General features: G+C 44.5%; 1 protein-coding gene across 1 annotated transcript in view; it reads right to left on the bottom strand.

Annotated features, from left to right (window-relative positions):
• The window catches only part of LOC144752236 (mitochondrial ornithine transporter 1-like), a 196,785-nt gene that overhangs the window by 139,616 nt on the left and 35,301 nt on the right, over positions 1-21,868 (bottom strand). The window contains exons 3-4 of the mRNA XM_078640234.1: positions 13,131-13,389; positions 145-285 (exon numbers count right to left, since the gene is read on the bottom strand). Coding sequence (XP_078496360.1) covers positions 145-285; positions 13,131-13,389 — 400 coding nt within the window. The remainder of the gene's footprint in view (positions 1-144; positions 286-13,130; positions 13,390-21,868) is intronic.

Raw genomic sequence — 21,868 nt, 5'->3', positions numbered from 1 at the left:
CAACACATGCTTTGGCCTAATGGCCTGAACATATACACCTATTATCATACCTTCAATTAGAGCTCCAAGCACTCTCTCCAACACATTACACAACATAAATTCACCCACACTACGCCCACATTAAAAGCACTAGGAACAGCTCACCTCTGAAACGATATCTCTGTCCTCCCTGAGAGTTTCATCTCATGCAAGGCTTGCAGGCGGCACTTCACTAACTCTGTGGGACACAGCACCATGGAGGAGAATATGGAGGAGATGGAGCCAGCTGTGGCATTGTGTATGTCACTGAAGAGAAAAAGCACACAGCTGATTGGCCACATGAAATGAGATGTGCAAACATTGAACTGACCATTCCCTGGCCACAGCCCAAGCTCATTTCTGACACATTAGCAAGCTCCAAAAACACAAAAGTTGTGTTGTGTAAGGAATATACATTATAATAATCACATATTCAGTTATATATTAAATAGACACAATTATGGATAGGATACATATCTAGAGGTCTGGCATACAATGAATACAAACGGCTATAGTATGAAGTACATTTCTGTATGCAATGAGGTAAACAATCTTATTTCGAATTATGGAATTCATAAAGCAAATATGGCCTATGGGGGCGCTTTATATGTCTGACAAATACAATGAGGTTTGTATATAGGACATATGATTGCGTGCAGAATACACTATACTTGCACATCTGCCAGTACTTAATTGGAAATTAGGGGTCTACAATTCTTGTTGATAGGGTTCAAAGATTTGTATTCTTTGCATAGTTCAACGACCTGCAAAAAGCTGAATTTCTCTACGATAACACAGAGAGCAAAATGGGCAAGTGAACATGCATTTATTCACGGAAAAAGGCTAGATGAAGCTTTAAGATCACAATACAAAACCATCTAGTCTTCATAAATCATTAACAATTTCCCTTCACCCCACCATACCTCTTTATTTTATATATTTAATGAGACACAATCCCATTGGCTGTACATCACCTTAAAGAGAACAATTTATGAATGACTTAGCATCAAGAACTAGAACAACCAATTACACCATCAAACAATTCAGCATTAGAACCAGATGCCAAGTAGCTAACCACAACTGAAATAAGAGTTGGAAAGATACGTTTTCAGTGTTTTCCAAAAGATTGAAAACTGTTTCATAACTTCCTCAGTGCGGGTTTCACTTTACAGGGGCCACAGTGGTCAAGTCTCAAATCAAAGTTTTCTAGCTTGAGAAATTTACGGGAAATTTACGGGATCCGTCAATCTCAGGTCCTCATACATCAGTGGGGAATTTGATGTGAAGATGTGATCTTCTCAAAGTGAAGACCCTTATAGGTGATGTACGAAGAGCCACAGGAAGCCATCCAGCGTGAACCAGAGGTGCAATATGAGTTTCTCCCCCTCACCAGGGGCAGTAGCTAAACAGAAGAGCAATAATATCTGTTACAGAGTGGGTTTAGGACAAGCTGCCAAGATCGCACCAGCCCAGTCAACGTGTGATAAAGCACGAGACTACAACCATTCCAAGAGTATCCTTAGAAAACAGAAGCTTCGTTGTCCTTGGACGAACAAATCACTCAACAGTAACCTTTCACAGATTACAAAATATTCAATTTCCAAGGCTCTTTTCTCCACGCTCCAAGGGTAACGGGGGCAATCAGTCATGGCTAACTCTAGAAGGTGGTAGAATTCAGACATCAGATGACACCAGAGATTACATACAATAACTCAACGGGCAGTCAGCACAACATCTTTTATAAAGAATAGGTGCTTCATTTATACATGGGCATGTAGCAAGGTTTAAGTAAGACCACCACAAAAAACAGAAGATTCTAACATCTTCCAGGGGTGAAAAACGAGCTCACACACACAATTATAGCCCTGTAAGGCAAGTTGCTAGAATACAATAAAAGGTGTTCCAATGTGAATATTATCCTATGGGGAAAACCATTCAGATGACTTTTAGATCACAGTTCTATTTTTACATAAGGGGGTTTAAAAATGTGTATGGGGTGAAGGTGTCAGACTGTATGTTACAATGTAGCAGGCTTGCTATGATCCTGTGTCTACCTTCTCTGGGGTCATGTATGGAAGGACAAATAACTCAAAGGGTTTGCATCCAGGCTGCTGAGAATTCGTAAAAATAGCAAAAACTCAAGTCGCCCATAATCTCACCACTGAGAAAGAACATTATTTTTTCAGGGGACTTCAGGGCTCTTGATGAAGTATGCGAGTCCACGTGGGGCTACTAGGATCTGACAGACTGTACTTGCCATGAATGCAGGTCAAGGAAGACCATGTCCAAGACTAATCTGTCTAAATATTGTTAAAAGGCAGAGGGTCACTGGTGCTAGAGATAGGCTAGTACATCAATCTACACAATTTTACAAAAGTAGGAAGGAAATACCAAACTGCTGGTGCCTGTACCACAAAACTGTTCATTCGTAGCCAGGCTTTCGGCTGGCAGGAATCACAGGACAGAGGATACCACTTGGTCCCATGTGATCAACTAGGGTTTGTGGTTCAAATTGCAATCTCTCTGGAATCAAAAGGACAAGGTAGTTTAAAATGGAATGGAAGCAGGTTGGCCAATCACAACCAACAGGACACTATTGTAACATCTAGGACGAACAATAAAACCCTCCGACGACTGGTAGATGTATACACACTCAGAAAGACAAAGGTGTGGGGGATTCTAATACAATGCAGTTTCACTCAACCTCAGGTACTAGAATGCGCTATAGGGCTGACTATCTTTTGTGCCTAGACTCCTTACATGGGCTCTAGCCATCTGGACAGTCAGGTGTTTTGACTACAGGGTCTTTTACTCAAGACAGCCTCGATAACGGCATCAGTCAGATGAGCTAAACACGTTGTGTGCCTCTCCACAGCATGCAGTATGGATTCCTCATTACTTATGTACGATTGCAGCAACAGGGATTTTTCTAGAGTCCAAGGCCTGGAGCCCACCACCTTGAGTTATCAACATGCATAGCTCTGTTACGTAATCATCACCGTAAGCAGGAAAACAAAGCTCATGTAGTTGAGCCAAAGTACAGTTACGGGCTAGAGGAGGTTAGTATTTGTCTGTCTGGGCAGAAGACAACGGGTCATACATAGTGATATATTCCTCCAAAATGCAAACTGTCCCCCATTCTGGACACAGCGACTCCTTCCTAGGCTTTGTAGGGTAAGGATTCATTAAGGAACCAGCATGTGGATTCAGGAAGGAACTACAGGCAAGGGGAATGGAGCTACTAGGGGAAATAAACTCAAATACTGTGATGTGGATGTAGACTGGACTGTTCACCACATATCTACAGTCTCTGGGCTAGAGCAACAGGGATAGCAGCAGACAGGCCGCACATATCCACAAGGACTAAGACAACCCAAAGGAAAATTACTAGTTTGTGCTGCTTTCCTGTGATCAACAGAGGGTAACATTTAGAGAATCCTTCTGTCTTGACAAGACATTTACATTTTAACCAAAAAAAGCCCAAGCAATGCCATTTTTAAAATTCAAATATGGCTGTGTCCCACTCATTGAGATTAGCTTTTCCAAAGCTTGTTCAACTGCAGTAAATGCAATGTGAAATTTAATAGCCAGCAGGCGGCCATCTTGGAATGGTATTCTGTACTTTTATTGTTGTAGCATTAGACAATGCACATCACAGTGACAGGAGTTGGTAATACTTCAGATCATTCCAACCCAGTATGGAGTAGTGACTACATCTCTTCTTCCTGATCAGGGAACAGGTGGAGAAGTAGCAGGACAGGTGGGATAGTCCAAAATGGGAAGAGCTTCTCTGCCTCCTCTCAAATTTCAATAATCAGTAAATAAGGGAGGAGATGCTTTGATGACAACAGCTGTACAAAACGTAATACACAACAATTTCTATTACAGCTCTCAGGAGCTTGTGAAGGCCTGGGTTCTCCTCATCACATCCCCTGGGTGTTTGGGCTTCAAACAAGTACCTAAAAAACATCTTTTTTTGGAGGACAACAGGGTTTGTTTTTGACTTCTTTGGATCTTCTCTTGAGCTGCAAGATTGAGGAAGACGGCACCGTCAAGAGGTCTGGGCACAAATGGTCTCTTGCCTTGACAATCTGGAACCCCAATGTGATCTGAAGGAGAGCGGTGAGCCAATCGGTTCTGCGTCGGCAAACTCAGCGATTTGGCTGCAACTCAGTTTGTTTCATACTTGTGCAGTACCTTGTCCACTTTATGCTAAAAAAGCACCTTCCCATTAAACTGAAAGTTGATGAACACTGTTCTAAGTATCATTATCCAGTCTCAAGACTACCACCATGCTAGATATCGCCTGGAAAGAGAAGGGTTCATGGACCGCATTGCAGTGTCAGTGATCTACACAGACATCATCAGCTTCTGTTGAGCCTAAATGTACAATCCTCCAAGACATGCTTAAGAAGCAGCAAGGAAGAGAGATCAAATAAACTGATTGTATGATCGCACCAGGATTAATTGGTCTGGGACCAATGGATAGGAACAATTTTCCTCTTTTAATTAGAGACATTGGGTCTTATTGTCCAAGTGAAAGAACAAAGGTTTTTTCCCACTGTGAGGGACAGCCATCAGCATCAATCTGTTGGACGGATAAGAATTTACCTTAAAAAAAAATAATCAAAAAATCAAACGACAACAGGCATTTGGCAAAACAGGAACAAGTTGGTTTAACTAAACGCAGAGGTCGAGAGAATATGAACAGTAGCGTCTGAAGAAAGTCTTTCATTGCACAGAAGTTTTGACCGACCTTTTATACCACTCATGAGGTACAATAAACCGATCTGGCATTCTTGGCATAGTCATAAACAACAAGTACAACTATCTGATCATGATGACACAGGTGGCTCTCAACCTCAGGGAGAGCTAGTATGGACCAGTGTGTGTGTGTACAGATGTCCAACAGGTGAGCGTGTGATCATTGCATATGGTGTGTATGCTGTTTCCTGATTGGCAGTCTTCCCAACTTTATGTGGCATCTATCTTATGGTATTTTTGGAACGAGTATCTTTGGCCAAAGAGTTTATTGGAGCCAATTTCCTCGAAAATGCTTGTGGTGCAACTTCCTACCTGTGGGATCGATCAGGGTTTTCCGCGGGTGCGTGTTTGTCTATGGGCTTAGTGTAATCCCACCTGTGACATGTCAATCGGTGGACTCAAGTTTGGGTCGCAGGGCCTTTCTGACCACGTATCTCTGACTCAGGGATGATGGGGAGGTCACCTTGATAGGAGTTTGTTAAAAGGTTTACACTTAACATGGCGGTCATTGATATAATTTTTACCGACATCCTCAATATTGTGTGTACAACTATCATAGCGTACATTGATATTGTCTTTACTGATAAAACATTGTAAAGCGTGCATAAACTATGGCATACATTGACATTGTTTCTACTGGTATTGACATTGTTATGCGCACATAGATTATAGCATACATTGATATTGTTTTCTACTGATCGACATTGTTATGAGAGCACATTTTATGTCGTGTATCGACATTGTCATTATTGGTATTGCCGCGGTCGGGCCTGCCTTTATCATGGTGTAGAATGACATCCTATTCACGGATATTAACATTCCCACCCCCGTTGAATTTTCAACTACTTCATCCTCCCCATATGTCATGACAGTTACATTATTCGAGGCTGTGTGTGTTGCTGTAGTGTCTTACCTAATTTGAGGATTTCATTTTTACAGCAGAAAACCCCCATTTGTAGGAAACCACACAACAGTAGTACACCAACGAAAACTGGAAGTAGTGATTTGAATAGATTGGACAACCAAAGGGGGGGGAATGCAAGAAAAATAAAAATACTATGAAACCAGTTCTGCTCAGAAGCAACTCCCTCCTCTTTTATGTCCGCTTGTAGACGATGCAATGATTGGATGGCAAGCGCAAGAGTCCCATTCTCGAGATTATTTCCGGGAATAAAAGTACAACAGGAAGTACCAATCTTGGCACACATCCTGCCTTCAATCGCAGTCAAGTCCAAAATGTACCGATGTTGCATCACCATGAGGCAGATGACTCAGTTCTTCCTTGATAGAGTTTAGGCCAAGCTCAGTGTTGTTAATCATTTTTAACATCTCCCACCTAGTTATTTGTAAAAAGCAGGCATTCACCTTTGTTTGAAAGGTGAAGTGTATGGACCCTCCTGCGTTTACTTGAGTCTCCGAAAACAGTGTAAACTCTTCCGGAAAGTCCGTGTACTGAGCCTAACCAAAATAATAAGCAGTTCTTCAAGCCTGATGCAACAGAGTTCTTTTGTTCTGTAGCAGATGTTGAGACAACTCAGACTGATCTTCACCAGAGATGACCAGCGTTAAGGTGTGTATAATCACAAGGGTGCAGAGGCCCCACCATCCAGGGCCTAGCTGGGTGTAGGCAAGCTGACTACACTGCCAGTAGAAATCCACCAATTTAGGGGTGCCACACTGCAAGTCGGGTGCATGCAGTACTTCACAGGTCTCTTTCTAGCCAAGCAGTATGGTTCCTTTGCCTCTGAAACACAAGGAATACACTAAGTTTCTGTACAATTAGGGCTTCCCTCTTGCCCCTCCAACCAAGTGTACCTATTAATCTCACTATCCCAGATTTCCTGGCACGGGGCGTCTCTACTAGCGTTTGACCCCATCCCCTGAGACCAATTTCTCCTAGCATGATCAAGGTGAGCATCCCTGCACTGGAATTCCATGTTCAGGATCCACTTGTCATTAAAAAAAAGTTGCCCCCAAATACATTGAGGGCAACCAGGGACCACAGAGAGGTGGGCGAACATATTTGCATTGCATTGAAGCATTTTTCTACAAATTCCCAGGGCCAAACCACTCCCCCTCCCCATATACTGCCCCTTCTGTGCATCCTGTGTGCCTGGGTTTGAATGTCGCTAGATCTGGTAAAAAGGTACAGTGCTGTGGGGTTGGTCTCATACAAGGTTATGTTTACTATTTGCTCTAAAGGGCTCTACAATAGTGGGCTGAATCCTGCCCCTGATACTGCATAGGCACAGGTGGAGGAGACATTTTGCTTTTGTTGGGGGCCATCTCTAGGAATAAGTAAAGCCAGTCTGCGCCTACAGCGTGGGGTACCAGTGATCATATGTAACATACCTGCTTGTGGTTTGTGTTTGTCCACAGAGGTAATATATTGATACCAGGTTTTGTGTAAGAATATGCTGTGTAGTGTGGGCAGAATGATAGACTTTGGTTCAGCATAGGTGTAAGTGAGGTGAGAGGTTTCTGCACATGCATTGCAAAAATTTCAAAGTGTATTTCATGAGACTAGGCACATTACTGGCTCCGGAGGGCGCAATAGCACCCAGGCTAAACAGTGCGTGTACAAGAATACATAAATACATACCTTTAAAAACATTTGTAGGCTGTGGATAGGTCTTCAGGGGATATATCGGTCGTCTGGGCACACAGGGTGTTGTGCCTTGTCGTGGGGTGGTGCAAAAAGTCTTTATTAAAAAAAAGGCTGTTGGAAAGTCAATTTGTAGTCTGAGTTCTTGAGCGGTTGGCCTTGTTGTAGTCCTTTTGGAAGCTTTGATTGAAGTAGCAGAGGACTGCAGCAATGTTGGTGAACGAGCTGTGGGTTGTCGGTTAGGCAGTATTTCGGGAAAATTCCTGCGTTTACTTTTTACCAATACATTCTATGTCTCCACTGTGAGTGATATTTTCTAGTGGGGTACAGGAAAGACGTGCTAGCATTTATTAGAGAATGGTGGTTTGAAACTGGTTTAGTGCTATTTATCCTTTGGTTTCCCCTTCTCCTTGCTACGGTGGGGACAGTCATTTTCCTCTGTGGGCTACTCCATTTAAAGGTGTGTTTAACTGGTGTGGTGGGGGTGGGGGAGGAGGGGTCCTATTGACCTGCATGGGCTATGTGAAACTGCGAGGCGAAGTGGATGTTTGATTTTTAGGTTGATGTTTTCGTTGACACATGCGCGTCCCTTGGGGCCCTGCATGTGCCATGTATTAAGATTTTCTCTAACGGTGTTGGGGTGTTGCGTTACACCCTCCTTCTGGAAGATTTGGGGATTTTGGGCTAGTTTGTGCAGGTTCCATAAGGTGTTTACCTTTGGTTTGGGTGATGCTGTTTCTAACACAGCATATCAGAGGTAGTGGGGGGCGTTTGTGCCCCCATACAGTACTGCAAGGGAATGGCTGGAATCGTGCTCGTTTCCTGTGTTTTCGCCGAGAGTTCTGATGTGCCATTTGGACTTATGTGCTTAGCCCGATGTGGGTAATACCAATGGACTTGATGGATTTTTCCCTATAGACTGGGGTCATGTGGTCGCTGAAAAGCTGTTTTGTGGCCCGCGTGATTTGGATGTGGCCATGACAGAAAATGGACCTATTGCTTCCTTGAACGATGTTTCATGAGGCCTTGTGTATTCTACTGGACAAGAGGGCTGAGGTGGTGAGCCTATCCATGCTCCTTGTGCAGGGATCTGGGATGGTCATCTATGGAAACCCTTTCCCTCCCGTTATTCTCCTCTTCCTCAGATCTGGGATGCTTTTGGGTCTGCTGCCCTCAGAAGGAATCAGGGGCTTTTTAAAAAGTGTCACGCTACTCTTGCTGCTTTGGAGGGGTATGATCCACTGATCAGATTCTGGATGTGTTTTGAGGGATTAAGGGACAGAAGGAGGCAGAAGGTCCTGCTTTCGATGGGAGAGGTGCACGGCTTGGACTTGTGCTGTGAGTAATGAACTGAGGCAGCTGATTGCCCGGGTGAATTTCTATAATGGCATGGTGCCAAATTTGTGCATGGATTAAGGAGGTCTACAAATCACCTTAACACCCTAAGTGCATAGACAACCTAGCTTACAATACTGGAGCGTTATTTTGTTTTGGAACCAAAACGGGGGCCATTTGCTGGAGACCTGAAAATGTCGAAGAATGAATAGGGTCTTTTCGATATGGGACGTGCCCTAGTGACTTGGGCGAAGGGACCTGGGCCCCTGCTTTTATGAACCAGTTGGGGCCACCCTGCTCCCTCATCAGACTGTCTTCACCTTTGGGGAGTGGTCAGCCAACCCCACCCCGGGAGATCAACAGCATTGGGAGGCCATGGGTGCTCTGTGTGCCTCCACACTGCTTTGAAGGGCACATTTGGTTCCCTCTTTACATAAACCAGTTTGCCCCAGTCCAGGAGACCTTGGCTCCCGCTCTGGCACGAATGACACACAAAGGACAGGGGAGTGACAGGTCAGTCCACCAGAGTAGCGTCCCTGACTCCCCTGAAAGGTGGGTCACTGCAGAAGCGGTCCAGCCCTCTTTCTGGTTTACTTAAGGTGCTCCCCTGAGAGTGGGACACTTGATTAGTATCGACAAGGATTCTGCTGCAAGATCAGTCTTCGGGATCCTCCACAAGACTCTTCTACTGCTGGACACTAGACTCCGCTGTTGGACTAGGACAGACTCAAGACAAGACTGCTTCTGGTAGGAAGGCTCCTACTGAAACTTCATCTCCATGCTTTGTAGCCATCCTGCAACATCCGTGCATCCTCCAGAGTCACAAGGACTCTGTATGCATTAAGGACAGGTGGAAAGAATCTTACTTGGAGTGAAGGAGTCTCCCCTGCAGCCGCAGGCACCTTAACGGCTGGATTGTGGATCCTGCTGTCCCACAGACTCTTCAAGGTTCTACAAGACAGGTTGTTATTTAGTGACTCTCCTGAGGCCTGACCGGTCACCTGTGCAATTTGGAAGACCATAATTCCTTATGGAGCTGCTGGAACCGAACCCCTGTGCACCGGGGCTGTTTGCCATTACCAAGGCTTGATGGTTTTCCAGTCCGGAAGTCTCCAAGCTCCAAGAAGCCCAGCCTTAAGCATCACTTTGCTGCAAAAGTGAAGCCCTCACTGCATCTCCTGCAACGTGGGCCTCCATCTTCGCTGTGCTGCTAAGGCCTCCCTGCGACTCCATGTGCCTGATGCCAGAGGGTCCCTTCGGGGTCTTCCATCAATACCTGTTGGCTCTCCTGCTTGCTGAGGTCCAGCAGGTGAGTTCCCTGGTCCTCCTTTCTGTAACTCCTCCTGCAACGCGTCTGCTGCATTTGCCAAGGCTTGTTGGTGGTCCTGCTGGCCACTGACCCTCTTGCAGTTCATTGACTGCAGTAGGGACAGCTCATGGACGGCTCCTGTGATCCTCCATTATTGCATGGTATCCACAGCTGCAACTTGAAGACATCCATCCTACCATGAAGTACCCCCAAGAAGGGTGGGCATTGTGCTCCTGCACCTCCTGGATGACTCGGTGGCTTGGACTGTCTCCTCTCAGGTGTTCCTCATCTGGAATCCACATCTGGGTTCCTCCAACCTGGTCCACAGGTCACGATAGCAGCTGGACATTTGAAGATCCCCATTGACTTCAATGGGTAGTTCCAACACCACTTCACACCTATGCACTAAGGCACCCTGGGATAGGTATCCTGCTTCTCTGGGTATCCACGGGTGGGGTTGCTCTCTAACCTCCCTGATTCCAAAGGCTTTCCTCGAGGCCCTCCGGGAAGGGTCATGAATCCTGAAAATCCTCACCACAACTTCCCCATGTTATCTTATGGACACTGACCCAGGGAATCACCTCTGCACCGGGACGTCTAGGGACTCCTATTTAAATACCTTTGGTGGTTCCGTCCTTACCCTGGCCTACAGATCCTTGGGTAGTTGTCTTGTGGTGTGTATGTTGTGTCCTGACTGGCTGAGTGTGGCATCTATCTTTGTGGTATTTTGGGAACGCACGCCTTTGACCAAACGTGTTTTATTGGGGGCGATTTCCTCAGACGTATTTATGGTGTAAATGCCCATCTGTGGGATAGATCAGGGTTTTCCCTGGGTGTGCATTTGTCTTTGGGATCAGTGTGATTCCACCTGGAACCTGTCAATCTGTAGGCTCAGGTTTGGGTTGCAGGGCCTGTCGGACCACATATCTCTGACTAGTGGTTGACAAATAAATTAGACTTCAGATACCATGACTCCCCCAATACACACTGCTACAAATTATTGCCCCCAGCTGTTAAGCATGGAGTACAAGCAGAAGGCTCGCACCTGTGATAGTACAGCATTTACGGTGGAGGGATCTAGCATGGAAAAAAAGTAAGTTTAGGTTTTTTTAACCATAACTGCCGATAGGTCTTAAAGTACTTTCACAATCCTCTTCCACTACTCTTGCGGTGTTCATTTTCAGCCATCAACCTGCAGAGAAAGCCAAAAGAACATTATATCGCGGATGCCTCCCTGGAACCACAGGTCAGTGCACTGATGAGCAGCTTTCGCAGTTTAGAAAATTATGAACCATCCTCCTATTGCTCTCTAAAAAAGGAGCATTAGTAGACTGGTCTCAATTCTTGTCAAGACTACTGTAACACTTTATACTATGGAATGTTATGTTATATTGATTTTTAGAGCGCACTAATCACCCAAGAGGGTATCCAGGCACCTGGGCAGGTGTGTAGACTTGTGGTCCCAAAGTGCTTATATGAATAGACAGGCCTCAGGCTTCATGCAGAACTCAAGAAGTGAGGGGGCAGGTCTGATGAGTTGAGGGAGGTCAGTCCATGTCTTGGGTGTGATGTAGGAGAATGAAAGACATCCTGTTTTGCTTTTGCGGATTAGGGGAATGTGCACAAGTGAGTGAGGCCCCTATCCTCTGTAGGTGTCTGGTGGGTTGGTGAAAGTGTATGCAGCTGTTCAGATATTCTGGTCCTCTTATGTAGGGCTTTGTATGTGTGCGTGAGGAGCTTATATTGGCTGTGCTTGTGAAAGGGGAAGAAGTGAAGATTCGCGATATGCTGTGTGATGTGGGTGCTGCACGGAAGGTAGAGTACGAGTCTTGTAGAGGTGTTCTGGATGGTCTGGAGTCTGTGTAACAGTTGTCTGGAGATTCGGGCGTAGAGTGTGTTGCCATAGTCCAGCTGCTGGTGTCTGGTGTTCTGAGGCAACCATTTGAAGATTTTTCACACAATGCACAGGATTGGGAAGCAGGCGGTGCACACTGCGTTGACTTGAGCAGTCATGTTGAGCTTGTCATTTAGGATGATCCCAATATTTCTTGCCTGGTCCATTGGTGTGGGTGTTGGTCCTAGCTCTGACAGCTACCAGGTGGAGTTCCATGGGGCGGTCTTGTTGCCAAGGACCAGTACTTCCATCTTGCCACAGTTGAGGTTCAGGCAGTTGGTCCGCATCCAGTCTGATACCATGATCATGCAGTTGGTTCTGGCGTTGGTTCTTTTGTCCGTCAGGGAGAGGATGAGTTGGCTGTCATTGGCGTAGGAGAGGACAGTGAAGTCTTGTGATTGGATAATGTTGGCAGCGGTTTCATGAATATGTTGAAAAGGGTGTCGCTGAGGGACGATCCCTGTGGGACTCCGCATATAAATTTTCTTGGTCTTAGATGTGAAATGTGGCAGCCTGACCGTTTGGGTTCATCCCAGGCAGCTTCAAGGAGCCCAAAACACAACTGTTAGAGCAATCACAAGCCGTAGAAAAATATTTCACATGTTTGTGGCACAATGATCTCCAATTGGCTATGTTCACTTAAAAATTGCCTGTAGAAAGCACGAGGCATGGAATAAGGGGGCCGCAATTTAGGGGTATGAACTTTTAGGTGAGAACTGCACTCACTTCGCAGAAGTGTATGTGCATTGTATTTCTTACTGAAAATTATTAAAGAACTATCAAAACTAAAATAACTTGTCCTTCCTTTAAATGTCAAAGCATCTGGGCCTATATAACTCACCTCAGGGCCGTAATTCCATGGCCATGATCCCCAGAACAAATACAACACCCTCCCAAAAATTCAGAAGTTTAATTTCTCCATTTGTGTTGGCAACTTATTTTCTGAACAGGATCCTTTGGTCTGGAATGCTCTGCCAATGGACATCAGGCCCTGGGTCACCAAGTCACAAAAAAGCTGAATTCTAGTCTGTTTGTCGGGGTATGTTTTATAGAGACCTAGAAGGTAGATTGCTTTTCACTATTGTCATCCCTCAACCGACAACCCAACATTACTGATTTAACCCACATCTACAGATGAATCAAGTTATTTATAATTATCACAGAGCAAAGTGGGAATCCCCATCTGCCTAAAAGCAATTCCTTACCTGAGATCAGAAACGCTTTGAAGGCCAAACAGATGTGTGACAAGCTGCTGGCTGAACCCATAGCAGGCAAAGAGGACAGCGTTCTCCGCCACGTTTGCCAACAATGCTGGTGTGGTGCCTTGATAGAGACCTCGGATCCCCTCATGGTGATAGGTGCTGACCGCACAGTCCATGAATCCACGGTACATTGTAGGAAACGTCTGCATCTTCACCTTTACTGTGTCAAAGGGCTGACCACTGACCACACAAGCCACGCCACCTTTGAAAGTCAAAGCCAGAAGCGGTTATCCAACTGTACCTGGAATCATCACACCACCAAGAACTAAGACATAGGAAACTGACTTCACATCACTTATCACAATTATATATTTACACAACAGAACCAGAGACACAAGCTTCATTGACAGGACAGAAAAGTAATTCCGTAAAACTGCAGAAGATGCCTTCGACTGATGCAATTAGCACATGCTTACACAGACCAAAGTCACCCTTGTAAGTCAATATCAGGACTTTTACCCACAAACTCAGGAGTTTACATGGGGGTCACCACTGATGACCCTTCACACTTTCTTTTTTTACATTAACCCTGATCTGCGTGGGCAATTTTTCCTGCTCCAGAAGGGGATAAGACTATGGTGGCAGCTGAAAAACATAATACCTGTTTGAGAAGAACATGTGGTGCAGAGTTTGGAATAAGATTCAACGCGCTGGACCAATTGGAACAGCAGCTAGCCAGTGTATCAGCAGCTGACAGTGAAAATAAGAGCCACGTAGACTGCTTACCTGCAAATTTTGTGCTTGTAGCGGTTACAAAACCACTGCCTCTACTGAGATTCAACCGCACTATACTGCTGCTGAGGGACCACGGCAGTGCCAGCCCCTTCTCCTCGGCTTAATTAAAACACCTAAGTTCAAATGACCCATATGGGTTTGATTCAAAGCTGGTTAATTATTTGGACCTCACTGAGGATTTTATTTCTGCACAAGGAGCTACCGGAGACACAAGGGGCCACTAGACCATGAAAGTCCACTGTAAGCATGGAGGGTAACAGAACCAGAGTGGCCACTGGAGGTAGGCTAGCGGTGCATGCAGGAAAGGCAAGGGGGGGAGGGGGGAGTGGAAGGAGATGGCCAATGGATTACTAGATTAATTAAGGACAAAAGCAAATGTTGCTGGTATAATTAGAGGAGATGTTGAGTCTCACCAGGTTAAAAAAAATAGTTAATTGGCTTTAGGTCAGTGTTATAAAGATTTCTATCAGTAATATGTACTTCCTTTTTAGCAGGTTGACCGAAGGAGAAACACCACATACATTCCGCAAGTTTGCAGGCAGTTTAAGAAGCTTATGATTGTTAATGAGCCAATAAGCATTCAGTGGATATTGCTGCAAATTCATGTTCTTCAGTTTCAGAAACAGTTGGAGACAGCCAATCATTAAAGAGGATGAAGTAGTTCCAAGTTGGGTTGAGGCTTGAAGAGTAGTGATAATTAAATTGGCAAAATCCTCCATAGTCACCTTAGAGCACCGCCTGACAAAGGCCTCACCAACGTTAGAGTGCATATTATCAGAAATAGGCAGTGCTTAATTGGAGCTGGTGGTTCAGGGGAGGCCAATGGCACTCATTTTTGAGGGCGAGTACTTTTTTTCTTTGAGCACAATATAAAACACCGTAAGTGTAAGCTGTGCTGAAACGTATTACACAATGAACAGAGACAGAAAAATATATCATTATATTAAAACATATATATAAAGAAATAAACTTTATACATATAGTAAAGTACACAGCATATAATTAGATGGCAAGACAATCCATCAAATGAAAACGTTAAGTACGTACTGATTTTGTTACCATTCCCGGTCACACATCAGATATTAAAGCCATATATATGTGTGAAGATTTCTAAAATCCAATGTGGCAAAAGATACGACTCGTTTATTCGTTGAAGAGTTCTTCAGGACAATTCTTAAATGTATATATTTCTTGCTTTAAAAATTATTGAATTAAAAACTGTCTAGATACACAATAGATCTTCCATTGTTTTACTTGGACTGAATCCAGAATATCTTCCACACATTGCACATTTAGTCCTCCATTAAATTAGCTCTCCACCGTGTATGAAAGCAAGAAAGAAAACCTGTATCAATCCAGGAACAGTAAGCATTAATTCAGACTCTTAAAACAAACAGGATTCTCCCCTTCACAACTGTCACTGCTCAACAAATCACGTTATTAGGATACATTTGATCATGCCTGGAGGGGGTGGGGTGGGGGGCTACTCGATTCTGTAATTCACAAGATAGATAGAGACAGGCTCTCAAGTTAAAAGGCATTTATTCTTCAACGTCCTTCGTCAATGTCCAGCAGCATGGATAGAAAACAGAAAAGGGTTTTTGTTGTAATCTTGTTATGGTTCCCTTTGGTACCTTCCTCCCACCCCTCCTCTTCCCTCACTAGTAGTATGCCCGGGAGCTCAAGTTAGAATGTTGGCACCTCCGTCAGTCGCTGAGAGTGGATGACCAAGAGTAAACATTTCTTACCTTGACTCGTGCCTGCTGGTCTTTTCTTCATCCTTGAAGTTATTACACTGGCGACTGAACTGCGCAGGGGGCAGCTGGTCATCTCCCCTTCTTGCTCTCTCAGGAAATGAATGAAGATCTGACTGGGGCCTCACAAAATTCCTTTGAGTGTTCCCCGCATGTGGGATATCGGCTTCCTGTCGTGGGACTGTGCCTTTTATGACATACTTGGCCCTGCGGAATTGCCTCATCTTCAGGGTAGGTCGTTAAAGCAGGAAACCTGGCGCAAGGGCAATCGAAGAACTTTCCTGTCAGCCCTGTGCGCAGATGGTTCATGGAACCTTTCTTGGCTCTAAGGAAGTCCTGTCGTGCCAACGTTCAGCTTCTGTGGTGCCTGCAACAGCCTGTATTTCACAGAGCTGCCGCCAAACACCGGGTGAGCTGTGGGGTTTCCGCGTGCCTTCTCTGCGCTGACCTCCTAAGTGCACAGCGGAATTCTGCTGCTGGCTCCGCTGCCCCTCTTCCCCCTCAGAGCTGCCGTCCTCCAGGTGTGCGCCCTGGTCCTGCTCCGTGGCAGTGTCGTCTGGTGTTGGGACTTTTGAGTCGGCCGTCTCCGCTCCTGCACTGCTCCGCTCCGCTCCCCGTCTCAACATGACGCAGCGTGCCTCGGGTCCGCACTGCCGTATCCTGCGACAGGCACGCTCAGGAGTTTCGCTTGTGAAGGGAATTCCTCTGACGTACAACGGCCTTCTACAGCTCCTGTGTCGACTGCTTCTTCCGGCCCCGGCCTCCTTATCCTGGCGTGGATCCTGGGCGACCCCTACACGCCCCTGCAGCAAGGACCTCCCACAACGGTGCTTCAGCTCCTCAAGTACGGTGAGGTGATCAGGACTTGAACTGTCCTCTCCGGCTACTCGATCATCAGGAATTATTCTTCCACGCTGGGAGGCACCTCTTGTGACATTCCTCTACCCATTAACTTCTCAGCACCAGCCTGTTTAGATCTCTCTAGATCTTTCAAGTACTCTCCCGAGTATTGCCTCAGTACATGTCCTGACCTTGCAATTGTGACCTTTATGTTATTTGCTACAGTGCTTTCAGGCTTAAATCCACGAATTATTTAATTATTTATTTAGTCTTCCTGGTAGCAACATTCCTCAAGCCTTTAGCACCAGTCATTTGTATATGCTGTATTATTATTGGGCTGTCTAGAGTAAGGTATTTCATAGTCTTGCAAGAGAGGCCCCATATCCTCCTTCTCCACCCCTCTTGAACGTTTAATGGTAGGGGAGGGAGCGGGTAGAGGGGGCGGGAGTAAGCATATTGCTGGTTCTGCTATCTTGTTATCCTGTTCCCAGCCTTCCTCATCCTTAGGTCCTCCTGGGCAGGGATGTGGAATTCCTATAGCCCGACGCCCAGGACATATTGTTTGGGGTCAAGGGCAACAAGTTTTCATGTGTATTTTGTCCTTGGGACAAGTAGGCCCAACCCCCTGCAGCAGAAACCCTTTGGCTCCCAGTTTGCAGCACCACATTATGGATCAGGGAAGGGCACTGTCTGCAGTTTAGGTAATATGCTAATGCTGTTCAAACTTGTATGAATGGTTCATTATTTGAAAGCCTTTATTATTAGGGCGAGTGCTCTAATTAATGTTGTAAGCTCTGACTGCATTACTGACAGTGGTTCCAGTATTAATATGTGTACACACGTTTTCAAAGTTAAGCAACATGAGGCTATTATAATGCTCCCAGAATGCTCTGATTTGTTGCAAATATTTGCAGAAGCTTAAAAGCAAGATTGATGATCCTTTGCTTTCAAAATACAATGTTCATAAAAAAATGAAAGCACAAAAAAAACATCTCTAAACCACTGTAAAATGTTAGGTACATTTTCTTTGCAGCATAATTTATTAACATGTTGATGCATGCTAGTATTTCCCAAAAATATTCATAATGGAAAATCAGTGTAACCAGTTTCAATAGGATTATGGGAAACACAAAAACAAGCATTGGCAAAGCCAGAAGGTCTGAAATTGGTGGTCAGCTTTTTAGTTTTGGCAATGTGTGACTTGTTTTGGCATGGTTTTAGTAAAACCTCACTGGTGTGGGAGCTGTCCAGCCCTCACCGTTATAACAAGCATTGGCAAAAGTTGTTTTTGGTCTCAAAAAAAGCACACAGCCACAGTAGTTACTGGCACTGAACAAAACTACTTTGTGTGCCTATATGCTCCTAGTGAAAGAGCAGAATGCAGTCACTCACAGTGAAGCCAGACGATACAGTGAGAGAGACAGTATTTTAATAAACTCAAAAAGTCAGGGTTGACGCCAAACAAAATTAGGGACCCAATTATGGAAGAAAGTCTCCAAAGTGCACCCCTGGTATACGTCCTTGAATTAAGTGCAGCTGTACGGCTTTCGTGAATTCCCAAGAATTTACAGAAGTAGGACAAGAAATAGTACTCCTAGAAAATATTTATGAACTGCATTTTAGCAAGAGCAAAAGTTGCATATGTAGATTTCCTCATACGAAAACCAGAGTGTTTGCATGTTCACTTTCCCTCCAACCACTTTTTTCCCCAACTCTGGAAGAAGGTTTAAGTCTGCCATTGTCAAGAGTAAACTGCCAACATTTCTCAGGATGAGAATAAGTTAGAAAAGAGTTGTTGAAAACCCTTAAAACATCTAAGTTAGTAGGTTTGGACAGACTCAAAAGGGCATTCTAACCCTGGAAATATTGCTTACCACTTCATTTCAGCGCCCTAGTATGTAGATCTGTGAAAAGGTGGCAACATAAGGGGATTGCAAGTATTCAAACACTACTATGGTATGAGCCCTGGCATAATCAGAGAGGCTATAATCCGAGTTCCTATATAATGAGATTACTGCCATAATTTATTGCCACAGTACATGGCACCAAAGGGACAAGTGGATTTTGTTACAGGACAAGTAGATTTATGAAGTAACCTGCCCCATGGACAAGTAGATGTTTTATGAAATTCCACACCCCTGTTACTGTCAGCCTTGTGTACCCTACCAGTGTTGTGCTCTTTCAGGATCTTTCCTTTGTATTGCCAGGTCCAATATGGGTACACCAAGGGATATGCCAGCCGCCTTCATTTTTAAATGAATGTGGCGAACCCGAGATCCACTGGAAAGAATGGACCAAAATATTTCAATCTTACTTATTTGCTATGGGGGGTGAGAGGTTTTCTGCAGTGCGTAAACAGCACATTCTCTTACATAATCTGGGAGTGTATGGCCGTAAAGAGTATGAAACCTTACCTGAACCAGAGTTAGAAGAGGGTGAAGAACTAGGCGTTTATGAAATCACTTTACTTAAACTAGGCAGCCATTTTGGTGATAAAATAAATGTGGTACTTGAACTTCACAAGTTCTTCAACCGTGCTCAAGGAAAGAATGAATCTGTTAAGAGTTATATTGCAGTTTTAATGAGGTCTCACCCAGCGTTGTGACTTTGGTGAACTCAATGACTCTCTAATTCGTGATCAATTAGTTCGATGTACCAGTAACAGCAGAATACAAGAAAAGATATTGACTAAGAATCCAACATTAGAAGAAGCCATTTCCATTGCTCAATCAATCGAACACACTGCTAAGTGCTTGAAAGAAATAAAAGTAACGGAGGAAGTGGTGGCCACAGTACAGGTCGATGAAACTAACATCAATGTGTGGAAAGTCAAAAATAAAGGAGAAACACCCAACAAACCCACGAATGAACATGCTGGCCTCAGATGCGGGAGCAGCAATCATTTAGCTAACAGTCCCATCTGCAGCGCAAGCAATGCTCTGTGCAAGAAGTGCAATAGAAGAGGACATTTAGCCAGGGCTTGTAGGGGCAAAGACAGCAGCCAAGTGAAGGCAGTTATAGCTGAGAATGATGATCAGCTAAAATTCATCTTCCAAGTGAAAGGCACAAGTGATTCCTCAGTTCATGATTACCCGAAATGTAAAATATTAATCAATGACATGTCCATTGAGATGTTTGCGGACTCATGTTCCCCCTTCACTCTATTGAATAAAGAAGACTTTAAGGAGGTTCGAGGAGAGCGGAACATAACAATTGATAAACCAGATGTCTCACCCCAAGGTTTCACTAAAGACCTTATCCCTCTGATGGGCATGTTTGAAGCTCAAATAAACTTTAAAGGAAGGTCTACTGTTGGCAAGGTATACCTGGTGAGCGCTGGATCCAACCTTTTGGGGTGGCAACATCAGAAAGAACTGGGCATCATACTCAACCCCAATAATAAGGAACAAGTCACACTAGTGGAAAAATCTGACCCAGAAAAGATGCTCTGTGATGAAATCCCTCACCTTTTTTCGGATAAGTTAGGTCTTTTGAGAAAATTTCAGCATAAAATTAAGGTGAGGCAGGACGCCAAACCGATTGTCCATAAGACCCCCAAGGTTCCACTTCTTTTAAGACAACCTCTAAAAGATGAACTTGATAAACTGTGCCAACTAGCTGTCATACAACCCATCGATTCCTCAGAATGGCTAGCCCCTATCGTCATCGCGTCGAAAGCTAAGGGGGGGAAGGCATTCACCTTTGCATAGACCTGCGCAGCCTCAACGAAAATATTTGGGTTGAGAGATTTCCACTCCCCAACATTAACGAAATGTTAAGTACAATGAGAAAAGCAAAATTCTTCTCAGTTATTGACCTTTCAATGGCATATTATCAAGTAGAACTCCACCCGGAATCCTGTCCATTAACTGCATTTTCAACCCCATTTGGCACATACATGTTCAGAAGGATGCCTTTCGGCCTCGCCTCAGCTGCCGCGGTTTTCCAAAAGATGATGCAGCAAGTACTCGAAGGTATTCCCAACAGTATGTGTTTCCAGGATGACATCTTAGTTTACGGAGCAACTGAAGAAGAGCATGGCATGGTGTTCAGGAGAGTATGCGCCAGATTATCCGAGGCTGGGTTGACAGTAAAGCAGGATAAGTGCAAAATAAAAGTGATGGAGGTGGATTACTTAGGACATAAGATCACACAGGAAGGGATTCGGCATAAACACAGCTTAATCCAGGTGGTGAAAGGCGCACCATTTCCCACCTGCAAGGAAGAACTCAAGTCGTTTTTAGGCCTAATTGAATACATGGCAAAGTTCATCCCATCATTTTCAGAGAAATGTGAGTGCTTGCAAGAACTCCTTAAGGCCAAGCAAGAATTTAAATGGGAAGAAAGACATAGTGAAACTGTAAACAGACTTAAACACGAAATCATAGAGTCACCTGCACTCGGCCCATTTGACTGCGAAGAAGACCATCTTAAGCACCGATGCGTCTAACAAAGGGTTGGGAGCCACATTGTTTCTCCGTCAACTCCTTTTTCGGACAATCATAGCATTTGCTTCCCGCACCCTCAGTCAATCTGAACGGAATTATTCCATAATCGAAAGAGAAGCCCAGGCATGCTACTGGGCCATCAATCATTTTAAAAAAAAAAATCTTTGGGGAATTAAATTCACGGTCCAAACGGACCACAAACCCCTCACATAAATTTTTTCAGCGAAACAATCTCACAGAGAGTCTCCCAGAATTGCCAAATGGGTCCTCGGTTTAGAGAAATTTAGTTTCAAGATCGAATACTTGCCAGGACATGAAAACGTGGTGGCAGATTACTTATCTAGATCTCCCCTTATAAATGACCTCCAAGAAGATACGTTCGATACTCCTATCTTATCCATCCAACTCCCTTCGATCACCAAGGAGGAATGGGAAGAAGGAATGAAGAATGATACTAAAATGAACTCACTAAAAAACCTAATTATCCATGGTTGGCCAGAGAGATGCAGTGAGATGCTGGACGAGCTAAAGGAATTTTGGGAAGTAAGACATGAACTTATCATCGTGGACGACATAATACACTGCAACAAGAAAGCAGTCCCATCTACCTCAATCAGGAGGAAAATAATAGACTTGGCCCATGAGGGACCCATAGGCAGGAGTATCACAAAATCCAAAGTCAGGAATAGTTTCTGGTTCCCCAAACTTGATTCAATGGTAGAAGCTATAGTCAAAGATTGTGTCAGTTGCGACAGAAGCGACATGTCTAAAGTTTTGCGTAAAGTTCATTTGTCTCCATTTGAAGTACCAGAAGTGCCATGGACGAAACTCGCCATGGACATAATTGGCCCCATGGAAATGTTAGGACCCCAAAAAAGATTTATGTTTGTCCTAGTGGATTATA

Source organism: Lissotriton helveticus, chromosome 4_2 (assembly GCF_964261635.1).
Source record: "Lissotriton helveticus chromosome 4_2, aLisHel1.1, whole genome shotgun sequence".
Classification (NCBI taxonomy): domain Eukaryota; kingdom Metazoa; phylum Chordata; class Amphibia; order Caudata; family Salamandridae; genus Lissotriton; species Lissotriton helveticus.
This window is presented reverse-complemented; position numbering and strand designations above follow the sequence as displayed.